We start from the raw sequence: 24,301 nt of genomic DNA, 5'->3' as shown, positions 1-24,301 counted from the left end.
GGGTCTGCCATTGTTACCGGAAACACTTCCAACACATTTAAGTTGAAAACCCAAGTGTGAGATTGGAGACAATGACCATTCCGTCATCTTTGGTTTGTGTTGTTTATTTTATAATGGGGATGGGAGAGGGGAATGAGTGGGATACTCCTCTGGCTCAACTAGGTTTAACTGGGACACTTTGTAGAAAAGATGCCTGTTAGCGCTGTCCTGACGCCAGCGGAATGCCGACCAACGATTCCTAGCGCTTGAGATACTATTCTGCTGAAAGTGCTGAAACTTCGATTTTAACTCATTGGTTAACTCAGAAGATCCAGGACTGTAATGATCCTTGACTCTTGACACTCTGTCTAGATCAAAAGTCCTGTGTATGACTCCCTCCAGCCCTTCACTGACTGAGGTAGCTTCTTGTAACTGCTTGTACTGCTGCAACTCTTAACACTGCACACTTAACTCTTCAGGGCCCGACCGCTGGGGCCCCCACTACACTTCCAGGGTCCTTTTACTAGGCAACCCCCTTTACACTTCAGGGTCCTTTCACTAGGCAACCCCCTTTACACTTCAGGGTCCTTTCACTAGGCAACCCCCTTTACGCTTCAGGGTCCTTTCACTAGGCAACCCCCTTTACACTTCAGGGTCCTTTCACTAGGCAACCCCCTTTACACTTGCAGGCTCTAGGATCCCTGGGACCTTCACCGGAGTGGTCCCCTCTTCACTGGGCAGACCCCAGGGGCAGTTCACAGTACTCATGACCTTGGAAGGCTTTCCTGGAACTGAACCCCTCTTTCTCCACTGGTCGTCGGCACACCGGATCCTCTCTGCAACTCAGCTCAGCTTTCCCTGCTGGATTTTCAGGCAGCCACCCGAGACACCCGATCCTTCTGACAGGAGGAGAGACAGCCTTACTCTCCCTTCTGGGACTCTGCTTCCCACCAAAGATGCTGCGTCATCTGCTCCCCTCAAACTTATACCCACACCCAGAATGCTGTGCGGCAGAATCTGCCTTTCTGGGGTAGATACAAGCCTGGGTGTGCCATTGGCTGGATTTTCTCCACTGCCCAATGAGAGCCCTCTCCATGAGCACAGTGGGGAGACTCCCCAGTCTCAGCAGCCACACCTGGGAACCATGACAACCTGACTGAAAATCATGGCCCTGCTGTTAAGCAGACAAGGCCCACTATACGTTACCTAGCACCTACCTTGTAGGGTGCTACATACAGTATGTGGCAGGCTGACATTTAAGGTGTTCACAAATATGCTGCTGACTTGGGGTTCCTTTGACCTAATCTATCCTTCTCCTGTGTTGTGTTGTTAAAATGACTAGTCGTCTTTGAATGGGTGTCAAAATACCAGAATGGTGGATGCAGTTGCAGAGAAAGTAGCTTATATTAGCCAGGGGCATAACTACAGGGGTTGCAATTGCAACCGGGCCCCATGCTCCAGGGGCCCTGTGTGGCTCCCCTGTACATCTGGATAGGAGGGGCGGCGGGGAGAAATCACGGTTCTCCTTTTTCCACTTATAGCTGCAGGAGGAAAATGGAGGAGATTGGTTCCTCTGTATGCTGCCCTCCTATCCGGTTCACTTTCTCTGGGCCCCTGTGTGCTCCCCTGCCCCCCCCCACTGTGCTGCCCATCTCCCCCCCTTTTACTGTGCTGCCCCCTACCCCACTGTGCTGCCCCCCACCCCACTGTGCTCCCTCCCCTCTCCTGCTGGCTGCTGCAGGGGATGTGTCACAATAGAGAACCAGCAAGGGTCGGTAAATATGTAATTTACCAGCTCCTTTCTTTTCTGAATGGACAGAGTCATAGTCAGTGAATGTTTTTAGTAAGTGAGAGGTAATCCCTCCAAAGTGAGGGAATCCATGGTTGTCCTCAGAACTGGAGTCACATTGGAAGATTTCCCCTCTATTCTTCTTCTGGTGACAACCCAAAATGTGGAATTTTTCACTTTCAGTCTTGGTGATCATAATCACCAGGACAAATAGAGAGGGTAAATCTTCCTAATGGGTACACAGACAGCAAAAAAGAATTGAGAATTGAGCGATCAAACACCACTGAATACTCAGTACTCCCCATGCTCTATGCAGAGAGCGGTGAATGTCAATCACCGCTGCCTGCTCTGCCCCTCCAGCACTCACTGGAGCGCTGGGCTGTGGAGGGTTTGGGAGCGACTGGCTCAGGATTTTAGTGGCCCGCTGAGCTGCTAAAGCCAGGTGTCAGTCCAGGCTCTTGGGTGAATCCCAGCCCTATGGGCGTGATCTTTCCCCTAGCCCAGGATAAGCACAGACAAGCTTTAGCTTTGCTTCTCCTTTAACCACTTAAGCCCGGAGGATTTTCCTGCTAAAAGACCAGGGGGTATTTTGCGATTCGGCACTGCGTGACTTTAACGGACAATTGCGCGGTCGTGCGACACTGTACCTAAACGAATTTGACGTCCTTTTTTTCCCATAAACAGAGCTTTCTTTTGGTGGTATTTGATCACCTGTGCGATTTTTTGATCACGCGCTATAAACAAAAAAAGAGCGACAATTTTGCAAAAATAGCAATATTTTTCACATTTTTTATATGAAATTCCCCCAAAAAAATGTAAAAATCAAAATTTTTTAACATTTTCGGCCAATTTGTTTTATCCTACCTATGTTTGGTAAAAAAAAATCGCAAAAAGCGTATTTTTATTGGTTTGCGCAAAAGTTATCGCGTTTACTAACAAAGGGAAAGATTTTTGTCATTTTTGTTGTTTTTTTTTTAACGCGTAATGACGGCGATCTGTGATTTTTTTTGCGGTACTGCGACATTGCGGCGGACAGATCGGACCCTTGACTGACATTTTTGACACTTTTGGGGTTACCAGTGACATTTCTACAGTAATCAGTGCTATACATATGCACTGTTACTGTAAAAATACACTGGTAGTGAAGGAGTTAACTTTATTTGGGAGGGAGGGGCTGTGTGTGTCCCTAGGGGCGTGCTTTCTACTGTGATTGGCTGTGGCTTGAGCTGTAAGGACACTGATCAACGGATCTACATAGCAGATCCGTGTGATCAGTGTCTTTACACCGAGGAGAATGACAGGTGGCTTGTTTACACAAGCTGCCTGACATTCTCCCTCTCCCCCGACGATCGCCGAGTGACCTGCGGACATCGGGTCCGCTGGTCACACGCGCGGGGGGGTCCGTGCCCGCGCGGGAGCGTGCCTCCGCGGGCGCACGCTCGCTCCCCAGACCCTCCCAGGCTAGTGACGTTAATTAACGTCACTCTGCCTGGCAGGGGCTGACCGCCGCAGTAAATCTACTTGCGGCGGTCGGCAAGCGGTTAAATAAGTCAATGAAAAGACCATGTGACCACTGCCTTGGCACTGGTAATGTGACCAAAGGGTAGAAGGAGCTCTGATTTCCCTTACTAGAGCAACAGGCAAGTTTTGTTTTTTATTTCCCTTTTATCATGCTGTCTGAATTTTAAAATAACATTTGCTATATATTACATTACAGGTCCACTTTAATCCTTTCCACCCTATGAAATAAATCTTTCTTACCTGATTATAGGTCGCAGGGCTAGATTCAGACTTGTAATCATATCCAGCTCATAGACACAGGACAGGGTTATGGTTAAGGTGTCATTCCTCATTATTATCCCTCCGTTGTGCAACTCAATAACAAACGTGCTCTTATATGTGACGTGGCTTCCATTTTGCTACAGAAAAAAAGTTACGTAAATTTATATTTTCATATTATATTATATATTTAACAACCTGTGCTTTGGTGATTTTTGTAAAATGCATATTGGAATTAAAAACTGAGCCCCTCTTTTGACTGGGTATGACATCTGTCTGTAAAGATGGGATGATCAGTGGGTGGAGCACATGGGGGAGAAGAATCACAATTTTGGGATGTTACTCTTTTTGATGAACAGAGATGTTTGGATAGTTGTAGGGGTGAACCAAGTGAATAAATAATAATAATAATAATTATGGCACTTACATAGGACTGGACTCCACATCCTCCGGCTTGTAGAGCGGCCAGAACTGAAAATGTATTTGTAGCGATGTTATCCTCAAAGTCAAAGCAGCCGCTGTTCTTTATATTCTCCTGACCAAAATAGGCGTCCAACTCCTTCATCTGACACTTCTGGAAGGAGGCTCTCATCTCGCTCAGCCCACAGGTCAGCTCAGGACGGATCTCTGACAAACCTTGGTACACAAATTGTTGAGGTATCACATCAACCTTCAGAGGTCCCATCCCATGTTCCAAAAAATTAGACAACATGAATGATACCGGGATATGTCCAATGTAATGAAGGAGGTAAATAATCCTCTCTAAATGTAAAAATGGTTTCTGGGTACATTGGGACATTCGAGGGCTGTCAGTGAGTTACATACTCAGTAGGTTTTTAAGTGTAGCTGTGCTTAAATGAAAGCGGTTAGACTGCTGTGCGAGTGTAATGGCCCATTTAGGGCTATACAGGCATGTTTTGGTGCTTTGATGGCTGTCTTGTGTTGCCCCTGCCTTTTCATTTCTTATCGTCCCTTAACAAGCATCCACACGCAATGAAAAACAAATCTGAAACAAATCTGAAACATTGTTTTGCCAACGATCCACAACACTGTACTAGTGTATGCATTTATGGGACACCGAAGGGTCATGGTGATTGTCTACTGAATTGTGCATTGGGAGTGCTTTAGAAATGAATGCATGTACAGCACATGTTTTAAACACATCTCAATGAGCATGAAAGCATGTGGGACCTGCTTAACCACTTAAGCCCCGGAGGATTTTCCTGCTAAACGACCAGGGGGTATTTTGCGATTCGGCACTGCGTGACTTTAACGGACAATTGCGCGGTCGTGCGACGCTGTACCTAAACGAATTTGACGTCCTTTTTTTTCCCACAAACAGAGCTTTCTTTTGGTGGTATTTGATCACCCGTGCGATTTTTACTTTTTGCGCTATAAACAAAAAAAGAGCGTACATTTTGCAAAAATAACAATATTTTTCACATTTTTTTATATGAAATTCCCCCCAAAAAAATGTAAAAATCCAAATTTTTTAACATTTTCGGCCAATTTGTTTTATGCTATATATGTTTGGTAAAAAAAATCACAATAAGCGTATTTTGATTGGTTTGCGCAAAAGTTATCGCGTTTACTAACAAAGGGAAAGATTTTTGTCATTTTTGTTGTTTTTTTTTTTTAACGTGTAATGACGGCGATCTGCGATTTTTTTTGCGGTACTGCGACATTGCGGCAGACAGATCGGACCCTTGACTGACATTTTTGACACTTTTGGGGTTACCAGTGACATTTCTACAGTAATCAGTGCTATACATATGCACTGTTACTGTAAAAATACACTGGTAGTGAAGGGGTTAACTTTATTTAGGAGGGAGGGGCTGTGTGTGTCCCTAGGGGCGTGCTTTCTACTGTGATTGGCTGTGGCTTGAGCTGTAAGGACACTGATCAACGGATCTACATAGTAGATCCGTGTGATCAGTGTCTTTACACCGAGGAGAATGACAGGTCGCTTGTTTACACAAGCTGCCTGACATTCTCCCTCTCCCCCGCCGATCGCTGAGTGACCGGCGGACATCGGGTCCGCTGGTCACACGCGCGGGGGGGTCCGTGACCGCGCGGGAGCGCGCCTCCGCGGGCGCGCGGGAGCTCCCCAGAGCCTCACAGGCGAGCGACGTAGACCTACGTCACTCTGCCTGTGAGGGGCTGACTGCCGCAGTAAATATACTGTGAGCAGTCGGCAAGCGGTTAACCTAGAGGTACCAGCACACACTTTGAGATTTATTTGAGTAAATCTGAATTTGCCTTTACCATTTTTTTTCCCATTGGTGTAAGAAAAATAAAGAATGGCAGCAGAAGCCATTGGCCCCCACTGCGATCAATCATAACCAGTTAGCCAATGAGAAGAGAAAGTGGGTGGGGCCAGTGCTGTATCTTGGCCTAGGCCAACAAGGCCCAGGCCTAGGGCGACACTTTGCAGGGGGGCAGCAAAAAAGCTGCACCCTGCACAAAAAGAAAAACAGCCTCCTCCTGGTTCCCGCAAGAAAAGGGTCTCCGCCGGCTTGCGCTACACTTTTAATATAGTGCCAGTCTTATGGGGTAAATTGGGCCAGAGGGCAGAGTCCAGGAGGCAAATCAGTCTGGCACCCCCATAAAGCGGTCAGTGATGAGGCTGCACTGATGGGCAGTAATGAGGCGGCACTGATAAGGCTGCACAGATGGGCAATGATGAGGCTGAACATGTGGGAACTGATGAGGCTACGCTGATGGGCACTGATAGACTTGTGGTCTGTGGTTCACAGATGACAGGGCGGGTCGTAAAAAGTAAAGGGCGTGGCCTTTACAGGAAGGGGTTGGTCATATGTAAATTAGGGGGTGCACAAGTTTAGTCAGGCCTAGGGCAGCACAAAACCTAAATACACAACTGGGTGGGGCTGAGCCGTGGCTCTGTGTGTGAATGGACACACAGAGCCATGGCTCGGGAATGAGCCTGTTTGGGTTCCCCAATTGTAAGATGCTTGCTCTGGGGGCACTCTGCAGAAAGGAGGGACCAAGAGTATCATCGAGGTACCCGAGAAAAGGAAGGTTGGTACTGCTCTGTGCAAAACCACTACACAGAGCAGGTGAGTATGACATGTTTGTTATTTTTTTATTTGTTTTTTAAAAGAAAGCCTTTAAAATCACTTTAAATAGACTTTCTAATCTCTATTCATATGAATCATGCCATGGTACAGGTAACACGTGAACTGTCATGTCAGAGAACTCTGTAAGTAAAAACAAAACAAACAACCTCCTGCACTCAAGGTGGATTTCCCGGCAGTGGCGGATCTTAGATCTCCAACAGCTTGCAGCTAAACAAGGCTTTTTGCTCGATTTGGACTGGGGAAGAGCCCTGAGAAAGAGGGGACAATGGACCACTGTGGATATTGATAGGCTTGATATCATATGTAGTTTGTGAGTACACACTTATTTAATTTCTTCAATAAAAAGATTTATAAAGGTAATGCACAAGGCTGGTCCACCCTCTGTTTCTGTTTTTCCAATGTTAGAAGTGACCTCGTCTCTGGTTGCACAAGCAGAAGGGGCACTATATGGGTTGTCTTGTGTTTAGTGTGCTGCATAGTAGCACAATTGTTCCTGTACAACCTCAACACGGTCATAGATGGAGGAATTATAATTCCAAGATGGTGCCCTCCAGGGCCATCTTACCGAATGGGCACGCTGGGCAGTTGCCCGGGGGCCCAAATTGCCTGGGGGGCCCCACCTGCCCAGCGACCCAGCCAAGCATTAGTCCTGAATTCTGTGTGCATCCCGCCGCAGAACTTAGCAGGTGGCAAGCGCCTGTCGGCCCTGCACTGCTGTTATTAGCCTGGTACTGCTGTACCAATAAATATCGCCTTATCGATAATTTGCATTTTTATTCTCGTGGGAGATTGTGTAGGCGGGGCCCCAGTGCACTGCATTGCCCGGGGGCCTATAATGCTCTTAAGATGGCACTGGTGCCCTCATCTTTATGAGAAAACACGTCACATAAGATATACTATGCTCTTAGGAGTATTTAGGTAAGTGCATTTCAACATTTATCTCATGGCTAGAAATGTAGAAACAGTGAGATCCACTGCAAATTCACATATATTGTACGTACTGGAAACTTTATATTGATCCTTGCAGTAACATCTGTCCCCTTTGTCCCCCGAGTTCCATTCCTCATCAGCTGCGCAGACTTCTTGAACTGCAAGTGGGTCTACCAAGAAACAGAAAAAAAAAATGACCATTGCTTAGTGATACAAACATAAGAGACATACCGCATTACAAGGAAAATATATGAGTAGAAATGTGTAACATATTTCTGCTGGAGAAAAGAAACAGAACAAACACTCCTAGGATTTTATCTTACATGATCAGTCCATCCCAAACTTACTTGGCTGTACTTACAAACAGCAAAGTGCACCAGCTGCTTAAAATGATGCAGTCACTGCTGTTCAGAGACAATCTGCAATCAGTCTAGGGAAACAAACAGCTTCAGAGCAACTCAAGTATCCACCCCATGGAGAGGACTTAAGCCCCGTACACACGAGTCAAAATTCGGCCGGGAATTTTCGTCCGACAACCGATCTGTCGATTTTCGGCTTGTTAGTATGGTGCTTCCGACAACCGACTCCGACTTTTCGGCCGAAAAAATCCTGGTGTGCATGCTATAAAATTTTTGTCGACGATCAAAACACGTCCGATTTTCCTCTCATTAGTACAGCTTTTGATGGGGAAAAATCTTATGAGCAAGACTAGGCATTCTCAGAGATGAAAGAACACATAGAAAGCAATCCAACACATGACATCACTTCTGAAGTAGAATTCTGTCATATGGGAAAATTTGTGTGCAGTCTAGAGCACATTCCAACCAACAGACACCACTCTGGACAAAAGATGGATGACCGGTCGGTGGAAATTCGTTGCGTGTGTACTAGGCTTTATCGGGAGGACAAGCTGAGAACCTGCACATAGATCACGGAGATCGAATGAGCTTGCTGGGATCTCTACTTGCCACATGGCAAGAGAGATCAATTTTAGCTGGTGAGTGGGAATTTCTGTCATTTTTCAGCACAGAGGGTGTCACCATCACTATACCCGGGAATATCTGCACTGCAGGAAGACTGCATTAATTTGGTGGGATATCCTTAAAGGATTCAGTATACAGTTACTGTTGGACTTTTATATTAAAATTTTGTTATCACTTTTTGTGCACTATGTTTTCTTGTTTCTTTTTTCTTTCTCATACTATTTGCACTTATTAAATACTTATTCGTTCAGAGCGCTTAACTGATATCATTTACTTGCACTGTGTTTGAGTACAGCACTAGAGCTTGCGCTGCTGATCGCATATTTAGTTGCGGTAATTTTTATATATATCCCAAACTTATATTTCAGTTAATATAAAAAAAAAAAAAAACGGAATAATACTGCACTCATGTCAATATCAAAACACACTTAAAGCTGCACCACAAATGTGAGATATTTATCACAAAAACAAAAAATAAATAAATGTATTGCGCTGAACATATGTTGATAAAATAATAAAAGTGTACAAATTATAATAAGTCTCAATACCAAACTATAACCAAATGAAAAGTCCCAAATTGTGTTATCTGGAAGTAAAGGCGGATGCCATTTTACCTACCCGGAGATATTGTTTTTATGCATAATACATGCCAGACTCATGTGAGTGTAATTTCCTATTCAATAAACATTGTTTTTAAGGTTTTACACTATCAGTGTTTATTTTGTTTATGGGATATCCACCGTGCTATTGCTGTGGATGGTGTTGAGGACTGTTACCACCACCTCTTCCACGATCCCTGCTGGAGTTCACAATGAGGGGACATCACTGCCTCTTCCACGATCCCTGCTGGAGTTCACAATGAGGGGACGTCACCGCCTCTTCCACGATCCCTGCTGGAGTTCACAATGAGGGGACATCACTGCCTCTTCCGCGATCCCTGCTGTAGTTCACAATGAGGGGATGCCACTGCCTCTTCCACGATCCCTGCTGGAGTTCACAATGAGGGGACATCAGTGCCTCTTCCGCGACCCCTGCTGGAGTTCACAATGAGGGGATGTCACCGCCTCTTCCACGATCCCTGCTGGAGTTCACAATGAGGGGACATCACTAGCTCTTCCACGATCCCTGCTGGAGTTCACAATGAGGGGACATCACTACCTCTTCCACAATCCCTGCTGGATTTCACAATGAGGGGACGTCACCGCCTCTTCCGTGATCCCTGCTGGAGTTCACAATGAGGGGACATCAGTGCCTCTTCCGCGACCCCTGCTGGAGTTCACAATGAGGGGATGTCACCGCCTCTTCCACGATCCCTGCTGGAGTTCACAATGAGGGGACATCACTACCTCTTCCGCGATCCCTGCTGTAGTTCACAATGAGGGGACGTCACTGCCTCTTCCGCGACCCCTGCTGGAGTTCACAATGAGGGGCCGTCACTGCCTCTTCCACGATCCCTGCTGGAGTTCACAATGAGGGGATGTCACTGCCTCTTCCGCAATCCCTGCTGGAGTTCACAATGAGGGGACATCAGTGCCTCTAACGCGACCCCTGCTGGAGTTCACAATGAGGGGACATCACTACCTCTTCCGCGATCCCTGCTGTAGTTCACAATGAGGGGACGTCACTGCCTCTTCCGCGATCCCTGCTGTAGTTCACAATGAGGGGCCGTCACTGCCTCTTCCACGATCCCTGCTGGAGTTCACAATGAGGGGACATCAGTGCCTCTTCCGCGATCCCTGCTGTAGTTCACAATGAGGGGCCGTCACTGCCTCTTCCACGATCCCTGCTGGAGTTCACAATGAGGGGACATCAGTGCCTCTTCCATGATCCCTGCTGGAGTTCACAATGAGGGGACGTTACTGCCTCTTCCGCGACCCCTGCTGGAGTTCACAATGAGGGGATGTCACTGCCTCTTCCGCAATCCCTGCTGGAGTTCACAATGAGGGGAGGTCACTGCCTCTTCCGCAATCTCTACTAGGGTGATATTTAACAAGATTTGTCTCAAATAGGGATGATCGAACTTTTGAAAAGTTCGGTTCGGCCAGAACATCCGGAATTCCCGAAAGTTCGGCCCGGATTTCCGAACCCCATTGAAATCAATGGGACCCGAACTTCAGTAATCAAAAAACACCATTTTTAAGCCCTAAAACCCAATAAAAGCCCCTAAAAAGTGCCTAGGGTTCTGGGTCATGCCCCATTAACTATTAATCACACAAAAAAAAGTTCTTAAAAATTGTCATTTTTGATAAAAAAGCCAATTATTAAAAAAATAAAAAAAAAATAAAAAAAGAGATTTTTGGCGGGGGTGATCTTATATACTGGGGGGGGCGTATTCACTAATGATTGGTCTAGGGACCCCCTAGTCACTCCAATCACATTCCTAGCATCCTCCTGCCCCCTCAATTGGCTTTTACTAATGGTTCTGGTCCAATCACAGGCTTTTAAAGCCCATTTCCAGAACCATTGCATTTTGGTCGGTTCTGGTTGCCGAATTCCAAACTTTTTGGGCAAAAAGTTCTAAATTCGGCCGAACCTCGAACACCCAATGTTCGGGCCGAACCGATGGTCAACCCGAACCGTTCGATCATCCCTAGTCTCAAAGACTGTTTGACCTTCCTAACAGAAAGTCCTGGCTTTCTAGTAAGAATACATCTTATCCTTGGTGGTGGTGGTGGACCTGTATGGTGGAGGGAATTTGATTCACCTCATCTCTGATTCCTGAATACAAGATAGTCCTCTTCTTTTCACCACCCCTATGGGACTTTTCATTTGGTTATAGTTTGGTATTCGGTATTATTAGAATTTTAACACTTTTATCATTATATTATCATATGTTTAGTGCAAAACATTTGTTTTTTGTTTCAGTTAATTTGACATCTGGGGAAAGAAATTACCTCTTTGCAACTAACACCAATGCTTATACTATACTCTGTCAGTGTACTAATGACATTGGCTTGTAAGGGTTTAACATCTAGGGGCGATCAATGGGTTAAATATGCCTAACTATGGGTAATATGTGTACAGTGTGCTGTTTTTACTAACTGATTTGCTTTGCAGGGATGAGAAACTGACAAAATTGTTCCCTGTGTACAGAGCTCTGTGTTGTTTACCAACACAGAGCTCTGGGATGTGATTATACACAGCCGATCCGCAGGTCCCAATTATCAACTGGGACTTGCTGACAGGCTACCACTGTGTACAATCAGAACAGGATCCAGGCAGGGGGACGTGCATGCGTGCGCCCTTAACCTGGAAGTAGGCAGTGACGTACGGCTATGCCGCTTTTCCTGCAGCGGACACTTGCCCACAGTACATTGCGGGTGGGCGGTAAGTAGGTAACTGCTTGCCGTCCACCTGCCACATATTTACATATATACTACGACAGGCTGGCCCGGCTGCGGTAACTGCCGTACCTGTACGACGGTTCGCGGGAGCGCTCCTGGGGGAACGTGCCTCTGGGGGTGCTCCTGCACCTCCATTAGGCAATGGGGAAGCAGATCCACACCAGGCCCCCCACCATACCCCCCCCCCCAGGACCACAGTAGGACAGGGGACAGGACACAGGGGACAGGAGAGGAAAGCCCCCCCCCCCCGCTCACTCATCCTGCCTGGATATCTGCAGCAGCAAGCGGCGGCTTCGGCTTTTTCCTCCTGTCTTCTGCGTCTCCTCCCTCCTCCTCCATGCCCGATGGCATGGCTTCTCCTTTCAGCTAATCAGGAAACAGGTCTCAAGACCCGCTTCCTGATTGGCCAGGAGGAGAATCCGTGTGACAATAGTGAATTTTCATTCGCTAGTGCAGTGCTCTGGCTCTAATCGGCTAAAAAAAAAAAAAAAAAAGCTCCATTGAATTCCATGCGTCCAGCGCCCCGCATGTAGATTAGGGGGCCGGGCGCATTGATTGGGGGGCGGAGCCCCCTTCGCCCTAAATGCACCAGCCGCCACTGTTTAGGTTTATAACTCTGGCTGAGCCCAACAATAGAAGTAAATACAAAAGTGGAAGATCAGAGGCTCTCCTAATAAACTGTGTTGTAGATAAGGGCAATAAGAGTTCTAATTAGCCATTATGCTGGAGGGGAGGGGGTGGGGAGAGGCAAGATAGACTAAGTGATTGCAACAGAAATATCAGCTGATAAACTCACATGAAGGCTACACTATGAATGACGATACCACAGAAGTTCTACAGTTCATCCAAGATAACAAATAGGTGGCTGTAGATGAAAGGGAGCTGCAGATATTTATGCATTCAAGATAATGTAGCCAGTATAAAGGTCAGCATTCATTCAATCAGTATACATTGAATCATTGTAGCCTGTCCCAGTAGTTAAAGATGATAAAGCCCGGATAAAAATAGTTTGTGACCCGTACAGTTTTATCATACACACACTGTTATATGGAATAAGGAAAAGTTCCTGCAGGTTCCTGAGTTGTAGTTATGAAGGTGTGTGTAGAAATGCCGGTAAAGCGGGGCAGGAAGATGACAGGTAAGATGAACAATGTTTGTGCCAAAGAAATTAGAAGCAGTTTGTCTCACCAATTCACTATATGTGAGCCGATATGTGGAAATATACTCCATCTCTTTCTGTGCTCACTGGGCTGAGCTGGCAACCTCACTGCTCGTGAATTCCTCCTCCGATGATCCCAAGAGATTGTAAGCTCAGAGGCTGTGTGGCAGGAGTCTATCCCAGGGGCATAACTACAGGGGTTACAGGGGTTGCAATTGCAACCTGGCCCCATGCTCCAGGGGGCCTGTCCGGCTCCCCTGTACACCAGGATAGGAGGAGTGGTGGGGGCAGCATGTAGAGAAATCACTGTCCTCCTTGTTCCTTCTGTAGCTGCAGGAGGAAAATGGTGGAGATTGGTTCCTCTGTATGCTGCCCCCACCACTCCTCCTATCCAGTTCATTTGTGTTCTGCTGTCTCTGGGCCCCTGTGTGCACCCCTGTTCCCCCCTACTTTGCTGCCCCCCACTGTGCTCTACCTAAATAACTCCTTTTTGGAAAGTTGACACCTAAGCTATTTGCTTAAAGGCATGCTGAGTGCATGGAAGATCTTATTTTTTGCCACAAGTTTTTGGAAAATATATATATATTTTTTTATATTAAGTTTTCATATTTCTTACACATGCCATTGATATATGTGGAATTACACCCAAAAAACACATTCTGCTTCTTCTCCTGAGTATGGGGATACCCCATGTGTCAGACTCTATGGCAGCCTAGCCACATACAGGAGCCCAAAATCGAATGACCACCTTCAGTCTTTCAAAGTGCACATTGAAACTGAGTAGTCCATCGAGTTTGCCTATTAGTAGGCTGCTCTGATGACAAGTAGAAGGGGCTTGTGGCGAGCTGAATTGTAGAAGATATACCACATTGGTGGTTGAAAAAATTAAAAAAAAAATGTGGCAAAAAATAAATCTTCCATGGACTCAATATCCCTCTCAGCAAATACCTTGTGGTGTCTTCTTTCAAAAAAGGGGTCATTTGGGGAGTGTTCAAACTGCCCTAGCATTTTAGCACCTCAATGTGATAGGCAATCAGAAAGTTGTGTAAATTCCAGTATCTATACCATAGTTTATAGACTCTATAACTTTCACACTAACCAGTTAATATACGCTTATAAGGATTTTGTTTATCAAATGCATGCAGTAGAATATCCTGGCCTACATTGATGATGAAATTTGATTTTATTGGAATTTTTTTTATAACAGAAAGTAGAAGTGACGAGTAACTAGGGGGTGACATCTGCAAAACCCCTAGTAGGAAGAATAATGGACTATCTCAGTACCCAATTATTAAACAGAAATATTAAAGATATATACATTTTATTTATACAAAGTTGTTTAAAAAGACAAGGATACAGAATGTATGGTAAAACAGCAATTCATGAAAACCTTAGCAGAAAGTAAGTTATACAAACACATCTAACTGATAACATAGTAGCCTCAGATGAATGCTGAAGGCATTTGATTCACAATGTATACAGTACTCTACATGTTTCATGGCTGAAGCCGCTTATTCAGGAGGTGGTATACATAGTATCGTCTACAACAAAACAAAAATTTCATTATGCCAAAATATCAATAAATGGTTGTGTGAGGCTACATGATGTGACCAGTTAGACACGTTTGTATAACTTACTGTCTGTTGAGGTTTAATGAATTGCTGTTTTACTTTACATTCTATGTCTTTTTAAAACAATTTTGTACAAATAAAATTTTTACATTTTTAATATGTTTGTTTAATAATTGGGTACCGAGATATTACATTGTTCTTCCTACTGGGGGTTTTGCAGGGGTCACCCCTAGTTACTTTTCCCTTTTATCCAAATTAAGGATAATGGTACCCCTATAATCTTCTCAATATGTACAAGCATAGACAGGGTCGGTGCAAGACTATTTTGCATCCTAGGCAAGGCCAGCTACTTGTGACCCCCTCCCCCCAAAAAAATAAATAAATAACTCAATCCTAGCACTAAAACTCCTGCCTAACACTAAACTGATGACCTGTAGGGGCTTTGCGTATGCGTGCCCATGAAATGAAGAAAAACTTCAGTTCCCTATATTTTTTCTAAAGCAAAGCTTTAAAAGACCATTCGGACTGTCCAACCCCACGTCCTCCACGACATCCTGCAACTCCGCCCTTCAGAGTTCCTCATTCGTCCTGCCTGCTAATCTGGGCAGAACAGGACCAGGCGATCTGGGGAAACAGCAAACGAGGGAGAGGGGGGGGGTGACTGAGTGAAGGAGGGGGACAGCAGGATGTCAGGAGAGGCAGGGTGTGCCATCGTAATTCAGCTGGGCTCTGCATCGATGTATTATTATTGATTTTTTTCAACAACAATAGCGGCTGTGGCTGCGCCCTAGGCAGCTGCCTGTTTTGCCTTAATGGTAGCGCCGGCCCTGAGCATAGAGGCTTGCATGATGCTAAATAACAGAAAATAGAACATATATATACTGTGTGTGTATATGTATATATATATATATATATATATATATATATATATATATATATATATATATATATATATATATCTATATATATATAATATATATAAAATATATATATATATATATATATATATATATATAAATAAAAAAAATATATATATATATATATATTTTTTTTTTTTTTTTTTTTTTTTTTCAAAATGCTTTTTTTTATTATATAATAAAAAAAAAACACGTAGTGGTGATCAAATACCACAAAAATAAAGCTCTAGTTATGTGAAAAAATTATGTAAATTTCACTTGCATACGGTGTTGCATGACCAAGCACTTGCCAGCTAAAGTAGCGCAGTGCTGAATAGCAAAATAAAAAATTGCACTGGTTATGAGAGGTTAAAACCTTCAGGAGCTTAAGTAGATATGTAAAATGCTGGACATTAAGTGCAGTGGTTAGCCTACATTTAGTTAGACTAAAGCCAACAAAAACACTTTGAGAATTTGAGAACGTTCTACAAATCCGGTTGATCTTTATTTGCTACATCCAAATATTTCACAACTTGGAGGACTTTAAACCTTAATAGGTATAACTACTCCTTTTTTAAGGTGGAGGGGGGGGGGGGAGTACCGCGCTTCAGGGAGGTGATATAAATAAATATATAAATATTAGTAAAACCAATCCAAATAAATAATTAGATTACTGTGGTGGTGCTCAATTACATTATAGTATCTTCTACAAATTATAAGTGTATCTCTCCAATCAAATATTACATTTTCAAATATTCAGTGGATCTTAATCAATCTATACATATAAAGTGCAACAGTGCTTTTCAAATTGATGAGAAAAATGATTTAAATAATATCTCTATTATTATAAAATAATTAAAATATACTCATATAGGTGACAATAAAGTGTTCAGTGCTCAATCTATTCACAGGTGAGTGACCTTGTTACACAATATCAACATCCAGTGCTTTCAATCTTTATAAAGTGCTTAAAGTGTCCCAAACACAAACAACACAAGCAGTGTCCTTCCTTTTCCGGGTATTGAACCTCCACCTTTCACCGTGTGGAACTATGGGGTGCTTCTTCGCGCTTATTTCTCCTAAGGGCGTTCTAGCTGCTCACCTCAAGTTTTATGATAATGCGCCTCTTTACTACATGGATGTATCAATCATCTCCTCTCCTTCCTTTATCTACGATAAGGGGATGGTGGTCAGCCTCTTTTGTATGGATCAGGGTGAGTGCCTTCCGGAGTTCCCACGAATCTCAAAATAAGGTGCTCACATAGTACAGTATTGCCAAAATATAGACGTTTATTAAAGTAGAATATAGTAAACTCACAAACAGCCAAAGTTTTCTTAGCCTTAAGCTGGATACAAACAACCGCAGACCTTACTTCCGCATTCGATACGTCACTTCCGGTTCTCTGCCCTACGCGTTACGTCACGTCCGCCCACGTGACTTCTCCAGAACTGGTACACGCAGCACTAAGGGGTCTTTCACTCACATATTCTCTAGACAGTGCGAGACTCACACCAACATACATATTCGACTCTTTTTTTAAACTAGGAAAAGTAAATGAATCACTTACCGGTACAATAGGCAATTGTGCACATTGAGCCTGGAGTTCCGATTAATTTGTACACGTGGTATCCTAGGGGACAAGCCTTAACCTGGATGGTTGATGTCCAAAGGCAGCAGTCTGCAAACCAATTAGCACAAGCAGTGCGATTCACGATGCCATCTTTAATGACCGGATGCGATCCATTCAACCACGCTGTAGAATGTGTAGTACATCTACGTTCAGGTACACAGTATTCTGGTATACGAATACCTGCACTACCAACAAACTGATACCACCCATTCTTGGCACTATCACATTTCGGGGCTGAGGATGCTGGGTTGTTTGTACTTCTCCAGGGCTCATTGAGCACAGTGCGGTTTACACAAGGATCAGAGCAGGAATAGGAGCCAAGGGCCTTCGTACACTCAAATCCGAAGCCACAGACACCTCTCTGGCACTCATCAATTTCACAATGGAACCCATCCCCGTAGTATCCATTGGGACACACACAGGAATATCCAGAAAGCTCATTGATGCACTGTGCTAGGGGATGACAGCTGTTCAGGCTAGGATCGTCACACTCTCTGATGGGTACACAGGAACCTTCCGAGTAAATGAAACCACTTGGACAGAGGCAGGTATAAGAGCCAAATGTGTTCTGGCATGTGCCACCGCCAGCAGTGCAGTTGTGTGTCCATACATATTCACACTCATTGATATCGGAGCAGTTGAATCCGTCTCCAACGAACCCATCCATGCAGACGCATTGCACATAATCAGCATGTTCCTCACATAGAGCGTATGGATGGCATTCTGAACAATTAGCTGCAGCTGTTAAAAGCAAGTAAAGAAACAAAATCAATAATTACATCGGAACCAATACCATCCATCCTAATACCTGCTCCTGTCTCAACTGGCTCTCCTCTGATTTCATAAATCTTTTTGATTTCCTCTCTATTCATTTCCTGGCTGTCAATTCCAAAAATTCAATTTCTAACTCCAACCTACAAAGTCTTCTACAATTCGGCTCCTCAATTTCTTGCTAACTTCCACATACCAGTGTATAGAGTAGTGTTTCTCAACCTTTTTTTCAGTTGTGGCACCCTTAAAAATCCTGCACAATCTCAAGGCACCCCATTCTAAAATGGTAAAAAAAAAGAAAAATCTAAACTAATAGTGTTACATAAAGCAGAAACATCCATCCATATGGGCCGCCCAGCATTAGAAGTGATTTATTCCTCCACTATTGCATACTGGTATGGACTAGTATTCTAGGGTTTCTCTTCTCCCTCAGTTTTTCTTCTTCTATTTGCTAATGTGACCCCAGTGCTGATAAAGAAGGGACGAGGAGGAGTAAATAAGAATACTGTGCAAGCTCCTGTCATTCCCCTTTTAAACCACTGGCTGTCAGGGTGCCAGTGGCTTGACCAGCACAGTGCCCAGGGTTCTCAAGATGCCAGTGGCTTGGCCCGCAAAATGCCCGGGGTTGTACTTCTACAAAGTAAAAACCTATGGCAATTTGTTGTCATTTTGCCAAGCCATCCCTGAAGAACCCAGGAGGCACACTAGGGTGATACGGCACCCTGGTTGAAAAAGGATGGTATAGTATGGGTATGAGTGTGGGTTAACAGATTTTCATTCTATAGAAATATTATATAAAAATATGTAAGAATATGTAGCAGAATACAAATTGGCCTAAAATGATGAAAGATTTTGATTTTGAATTTTTTTTTTGGGAATGTTATATAGCAGAAAGTGACAAATATTTTTTTTTTTTTTTTAAGAATTTTAAATTCTGAAAAAAAAAAAAAAAACAATATTTTTCACATTCTGCTATATAACATTCCCCCCCCCAAAAATTAAAAATCTATTTTTTTTTAACATTTTAGGCCAATTTGTTTTCTGCTACATATTTTTGGTAAAAAACAAAAATGCAATAAGCGTATTTTGACTGGTTTGTGCAAAAGTTATTGTTATGTCATTTTTATTTATTTATTTTTTTACTAGTAATGTCGTCGATCTGCGATTTTTAGCGAGACTGCGACATTGCGGCGGACAGATCGGACCCCTAACTGACATTTTTGATACTTTTGGGGGGACCAGTGACATCAGTGCTAGAAATATGCACTGTTACTGTAATAATGTCACTGGCAGGGAAGTGGTTAACATTGTGAGTGATCAAGGTGTTAAATATATCCCTAGGGGAGTGATTCCAACTGTGGGGGGCGTGGTTTGTGAAATGACCATAGAGACATGTGGTCCTATATAGAAGGGTCACAGGTACTCTGTCATCATTCCAGGGAAAAGAACGGTCAACTGTGTTTACAACATCCAACCGTCCTTCTCTCTCAGTGGGGAGCGATCTGCCCCATACATTGGTTTCCACGCTGCCTAGTGGGGGCAGGAGCACGCCTCCGCCAGCGCGTGCTCGCTCCTTAACTGCCGGCGCAACCGACGTAGACCTACATCGGTTTGCACAGGAGGGCCGTATTGCCGCAGTAAAATGGCGGTGGATGGTCCGCAACCGGTTAAGGTGGCAAATCCTACCGGTCCAGAAGTAGTTCAAGTCCACAATAGCTTAAAAATATATATATATATTAAAAATATACCGCCATAGATTCAACTGTCCCATAATATGACTGCTCTAGACTGTGAACATCAGGATTACAAGATACACTTAGTTTATCAGTTGTGGATTTTTCATGAAATGTTCCCATACATGTGTAATAATTTCTCTCACCCACAAGTGGTAAAGTCTCTTTTAAAATGGCTGCTGCATACTTAATGAGCCATGTGGTTGTGGGGGATGTGCAGCCATGTGTTGATGCAAACAATGAGTGAGGAGTGGTCAAGAAGAATGACCACATCCTGTGGGTTGTCTTTTGTATACAGGACTATAAAAAGGAGTAATTAGCATGAGAAAGTCCCTTTTTGCCCTGGCACTCTCTCTCCTCTGAGAGACACACAGAAAACATCCATGATGTAGCTATGCTGTTTTTAGTTGGTTTGGGGAATGGTGGCTGTTTTGGAGAAACATGCGGACAGGACCTCTTTGTCTTGCAGAGATCCATTGGAAGCTGTTACAACTACCAAAGCTAAGTATTTATTTGATATTCCTGGGACAAGGGTTGTATGTTTTAAGACGTGGCATTTTGTGTATCTGTTTATGGTAACTTTTAGACTCCGTTCACACTGGGGCGACCCGACTTGCCGGGGCGATCTGTGAACTCGCGGTGCGCAGCTCGCACCGCGACCTCAGAGTGGTCGGCACGGACTTCATATCATTGAAGTCAATGCAGGTCGCTCCAGGTCGCCCCAAAGAAGCTCAGGACCCTTTTTCTAAGTCGGAGTGACTTGTGTCGCTCCTATTAGAACGGGTCCTGTGCTACTCTATGGCAGGCGACCCACAGCGGAATATAGAGACCATATAGGTGGAATATAGAGACCAGGTAGAAGGAATATAGAGACCATGTAGATGGAATATAGAGACCATGTAGATGGAATATAGAGACCAGGTAGAAGGAATATGGAGACCATATAGATGGAACATAGAGACCATGTAGATGGAATATAGAGACCAGGTAGAAGGAATATGGAGACCATGAAAATGGAATATAGAGACTGTGTAGATGGAATATAGAGACCGTGTAGATGGAATATAGAGACCAGGTAGATGGAATATATATAAATAGAAAATTAACCGCGCTAGGCTTGTGAACTGGTGAGCAGCAGCTTAAAGTGTGACAAACACCCAAAAGAGATATAAATATGGATGGAATATAGAGACCATATAGATGGAATATAGAGACCAGGTAGAAGGAATATAGAGACCATGTAGATGGAATATAGAGATCATGTAGAAGGAATATGGAGAACGTGTAGAAGGAATATGGAGACCATGTAGATGGAATATAGAGACCATACAGATGGAATATAGAGACCAGGTAGAAGGAATATCGAGACCGTGTAGATGAATATTGAGACTGTGTAGATGGAATATAGAGACCATATAGATGGAATATAGAGACAAGGTAGAAGGAATATAGAGACCAGGTAGAAGGAATATAGAGACCGTGTACAAAGAATATAGAGACCATGACCGCGACCTCGGAGCGGCCGGCACGGACTTCATATCATTGAAGTCAATGCAGGTCGCTCCGGGTCGCCCCAAAGAAGCTCAGGACCCTTTTTCTAAGTCAGAGCGACTTGTGTCGCTCCTATTAGAATGGGTCCTGTGCTACTCTATGGCAGGCGACCCACGGCGACCTGTCAGGCGACCAGGTCGCCTGACAAATCGCCCCAGTGTGAACGAGGTCTTAAGATGTGTAAGGAAGATTTGTGTATTTTGAACTCCAGTAAAGTTTTGTTTTATGCTTTTTACCAAAACTGCTCTTGGTGTCTGCTTTCATTTTAAATATTCGCGAGATATTTCAGTGGCTGTCCAGTTAAACCTGAATTATAAATTTTGTTGTTTTTTCACCATTTTGATACACTTAGACATTAGATTGTCCACAATGGTGTCATGTGGCTGAAAAAGAGCAATGTATTGGATGGAGAAAAAAAAAATGAAGGAAAATGTACAGTAATAAATGTTTCCTGATGATAGAAAATAAATACTTACATGAAATGTTCGTGGCTGAAAAATAAGAAGAAAAATATAAATTAATCAGAAAGAAAATGATTCAGTTGTACAAAGCCTGTCAGTTCAGGTGAAAGCAGTGCTGGGCTTTTTTATTAGCAAGCTCAGAAGTGTTTATATGTAATATAAAGTTTTATATAATTTATAAAAAAAAAATAACTTAGGAACGAGTAAACCTAAAAAAAAAATAAAAAAAAATAATAAAAAAATAAAATCAATCACTACGATTTTGCTTTAATGTTGCCAATGCTGTGCTGTTACCTGTGAATCCTTGTACTCGAATGGCATGCACTCCTCCTGCAGTTATATCAATGCTATAATTTCCACTTGGAGGATTTTTCATGAGACGCAGGGAACCCCAACTCTCCGACACCAACACTTCCAGACGAACAGTACCTGCCCCAAAAATAAAAAAATAAAGGTTTGGCTTTATAAAGCACATCATCTGCTCTTAGATAAAGTGTCCAACTTTTACTTTATCAAACCCTGTTCTTTGTTTACAATCATCCCATGTACCAGCTTTATGTAAATTAATCATATAGTATCTTAAAAAAGTAAGTACACCCTCATTTTTTTGTAAATATTTTATTCTATCTTTTCATGTGACAACACTGAAGAAATGACACTTTGCTACAATGTAAAGTAGTGAGCGTACAGCTTGTATAACAGTGTAAATTTACTCTCCCCTCAAAATAACTCAACTCACAGCCATTAATGTATAAATCGCTGGCAACAAAAGTGAGTACACCCTTAAGTGACAATGTCCAAATCGGGCCCAAAGTGTCAATATTTTGTGTGGCCACCATTATTTTCCAGCACTGCCTTAACCCTCTTGGACATGGGGTTCACCAGAGCTTCACAGGTTACCACTGGAGTCCTCTTCCACTCCTCCATGGTGACATCACAGAGCTGGTGGATGTTAGAGACCTTGCGCTCCTCTACCTGAGGATTCCCCACAAATGCTCAATAGGGTTTAGGTCTGGAGACATGCTTAGCCAGTCCATCACCTTTACCCTCAGCTTTTTTAGCAAGGCAGTGGTCATCTTGGAGGTGTGTCTGGGGTTGTTATCATGTTGGAATACTGCCCTGCGAGCCCAGTTTTCAAAAGGAGGGGATCATGCTCTGTTTCAGTATGTCACAGTACATGTTGGCATTCATGGTTCCCTCAATGATCTGTAGCTCCCCAGTGTCGGCAGCACTCATACAGCACAAGACCATGACACTCCAACCACCATGCTTGACTGTAGCAAGACACACTTGTCTTTGTACTCCTCACCTGGTTGCCCCCACACACGCTTGACACCATCTGAACCAAATAAGTTTATCTTGGTCTCATCAGACCACAGGACATTGTTCCAGTAATCCATGTCCTTAGTCTTCTTGTCTTCAGCAAACTGTTTGTGGGCTTTCCTGTGCATCATCTTAAGAAGAGGCTTCCTTCTGGGATGAAAGAAATGGACCTATGCGCTACCAATAAGGTGAAGGAGTATGGAAATGAAGAGGAGAAATAGTAATGTAATGGAACACCAGAAATCTGCGGCTAATTCAGTAGTGTCACCACATACTAAAACAATTATAAGGAAAGGAAGAATCAGCGCAAGATGTCTAAAATTGGTGGACCATAAACCACTGATGAATAGGTAAAAACATATAACTGATGGATAAAAAACAATAATACTCTTCTATAGAAAATAGTACAATAAATAATGTGTAAAGTGCCAAGGTGATAAATCAAGTGCTCTTGTGCTGATTGGGAATAAAGACATTTTTAAAAGTGATGATCCTAAATCAAAATGACAAATATAAAGTGGGGGTGAAATAAAGTGATCAATATAATTGAAAGAAATATATCAAAAGAAGAATGATAAGATACAGCTTTCAAATTGCTGTGAAGTGAAGAGATGAACAACTGCAACACCAGGTTGCACAGTGGTAATCTAAATAACTGAATAGAGTACAAGTGGAAATATCAAAAAGATATGTGACAGTGCACTAAAAGTGCCTAATAATATCAAATAAAGCTGAATAAACACGGTGTTAAACATTAATGAATAAAATGTGCATTAAAAGTCGCAAAGTCCCAAAAAGGTGCAAACAGTGGAAAAAAAAAGGCCAAAATTGGCAATGATGAAACAGTTTATAGGTGATAAAATGACACAGGACACTTCCGGTGACAACCCGGTGCGATCTTTCATGAGCTTGGAATCCACAATCAAGTGTAATGGCCGCTCACCTCCATTAACACTCAATAGAGCGTTTTGGGTATAATAGATCACCCTATAGATCCTCTGGAACAATCTCCAATCTGCTGGGAGGCTTAGGTATTCACTCCCTCATATATATGGATGTACACATTATTTATTGTACTATTTTGTATAGAAGAGTATTATTGTTTTTTATCCATCAGTTATATGTTTTTACCTATTCAGTGGTTTATGGTCCACCAATTTTAGACATCTTGCGCTGATTCTTCCTTTCCTTATATTCCTTCTGGGATGACAGCCATGCAGACCAATTTGATGCAGTGTGCAGCGTATGGTCTGAGCACTGACAGGCTGACCCCCCACCCCTTCAATCTCTGCAGCAATGCTGG

The 24,301-nt window shown here is 43.4% G+C and overlaps 1 protein-coding gene across 1 annotated transcript in view; it reads right to left on the bottom strand.

Annotated features, from left to right (window-relative positions):
- LOC309557601 (uromodulin-like) overlaps positions 1–24,301 on the bottom strand; it is a gene marked incomplete at both ends in the record, with an annotated part of 56,044 nt that overhangs the window by 9,054 nt on the left and 22,689 nt on the right. Inside the window, 6 exons of the mRNA XM_082260394.1 lie at positions 3,530–3,687; positions 3,975–4,183; positions 7,647–7,745; positions 17,097–17,900; positions 21,691–21,705; positions 21,970–22,104. Coding sequence (XP_082116520.1) covers positions 3,530–3,687; positions 3,975–4,183; positions 7,647–7,745; positions 17,097–17,900; positions 21,691–21,705; positions 21,970–22,104 — 1,420 coding nt within the window. The remainder of the gene's footprint in view (positions 1–3,529; positions 3,688–3,974; positions 4,184–7,646; positions 7,746–17,096; positions 17,901–21,690; positions 21,706–21,969; positions 22,105–24,301) is intronic.

This window comes from Pelophylax lessonae (genome assembly GCF_965119305.1).
Source record: "Pelophylax lessonae genome assembly, chromosome: 6".
Taxonomy (NCBI): domain Eukaryota; kingdom Metazoa; phylum Chordata; class Amphibia; order Anura; family Ranidae; genus Pelophylax; species Pelophylax lessonae.
Note: the sequence above shows the minus strand (reverse complement) of the source record. Positions and strands in the feature narration are given on the sequence as shown.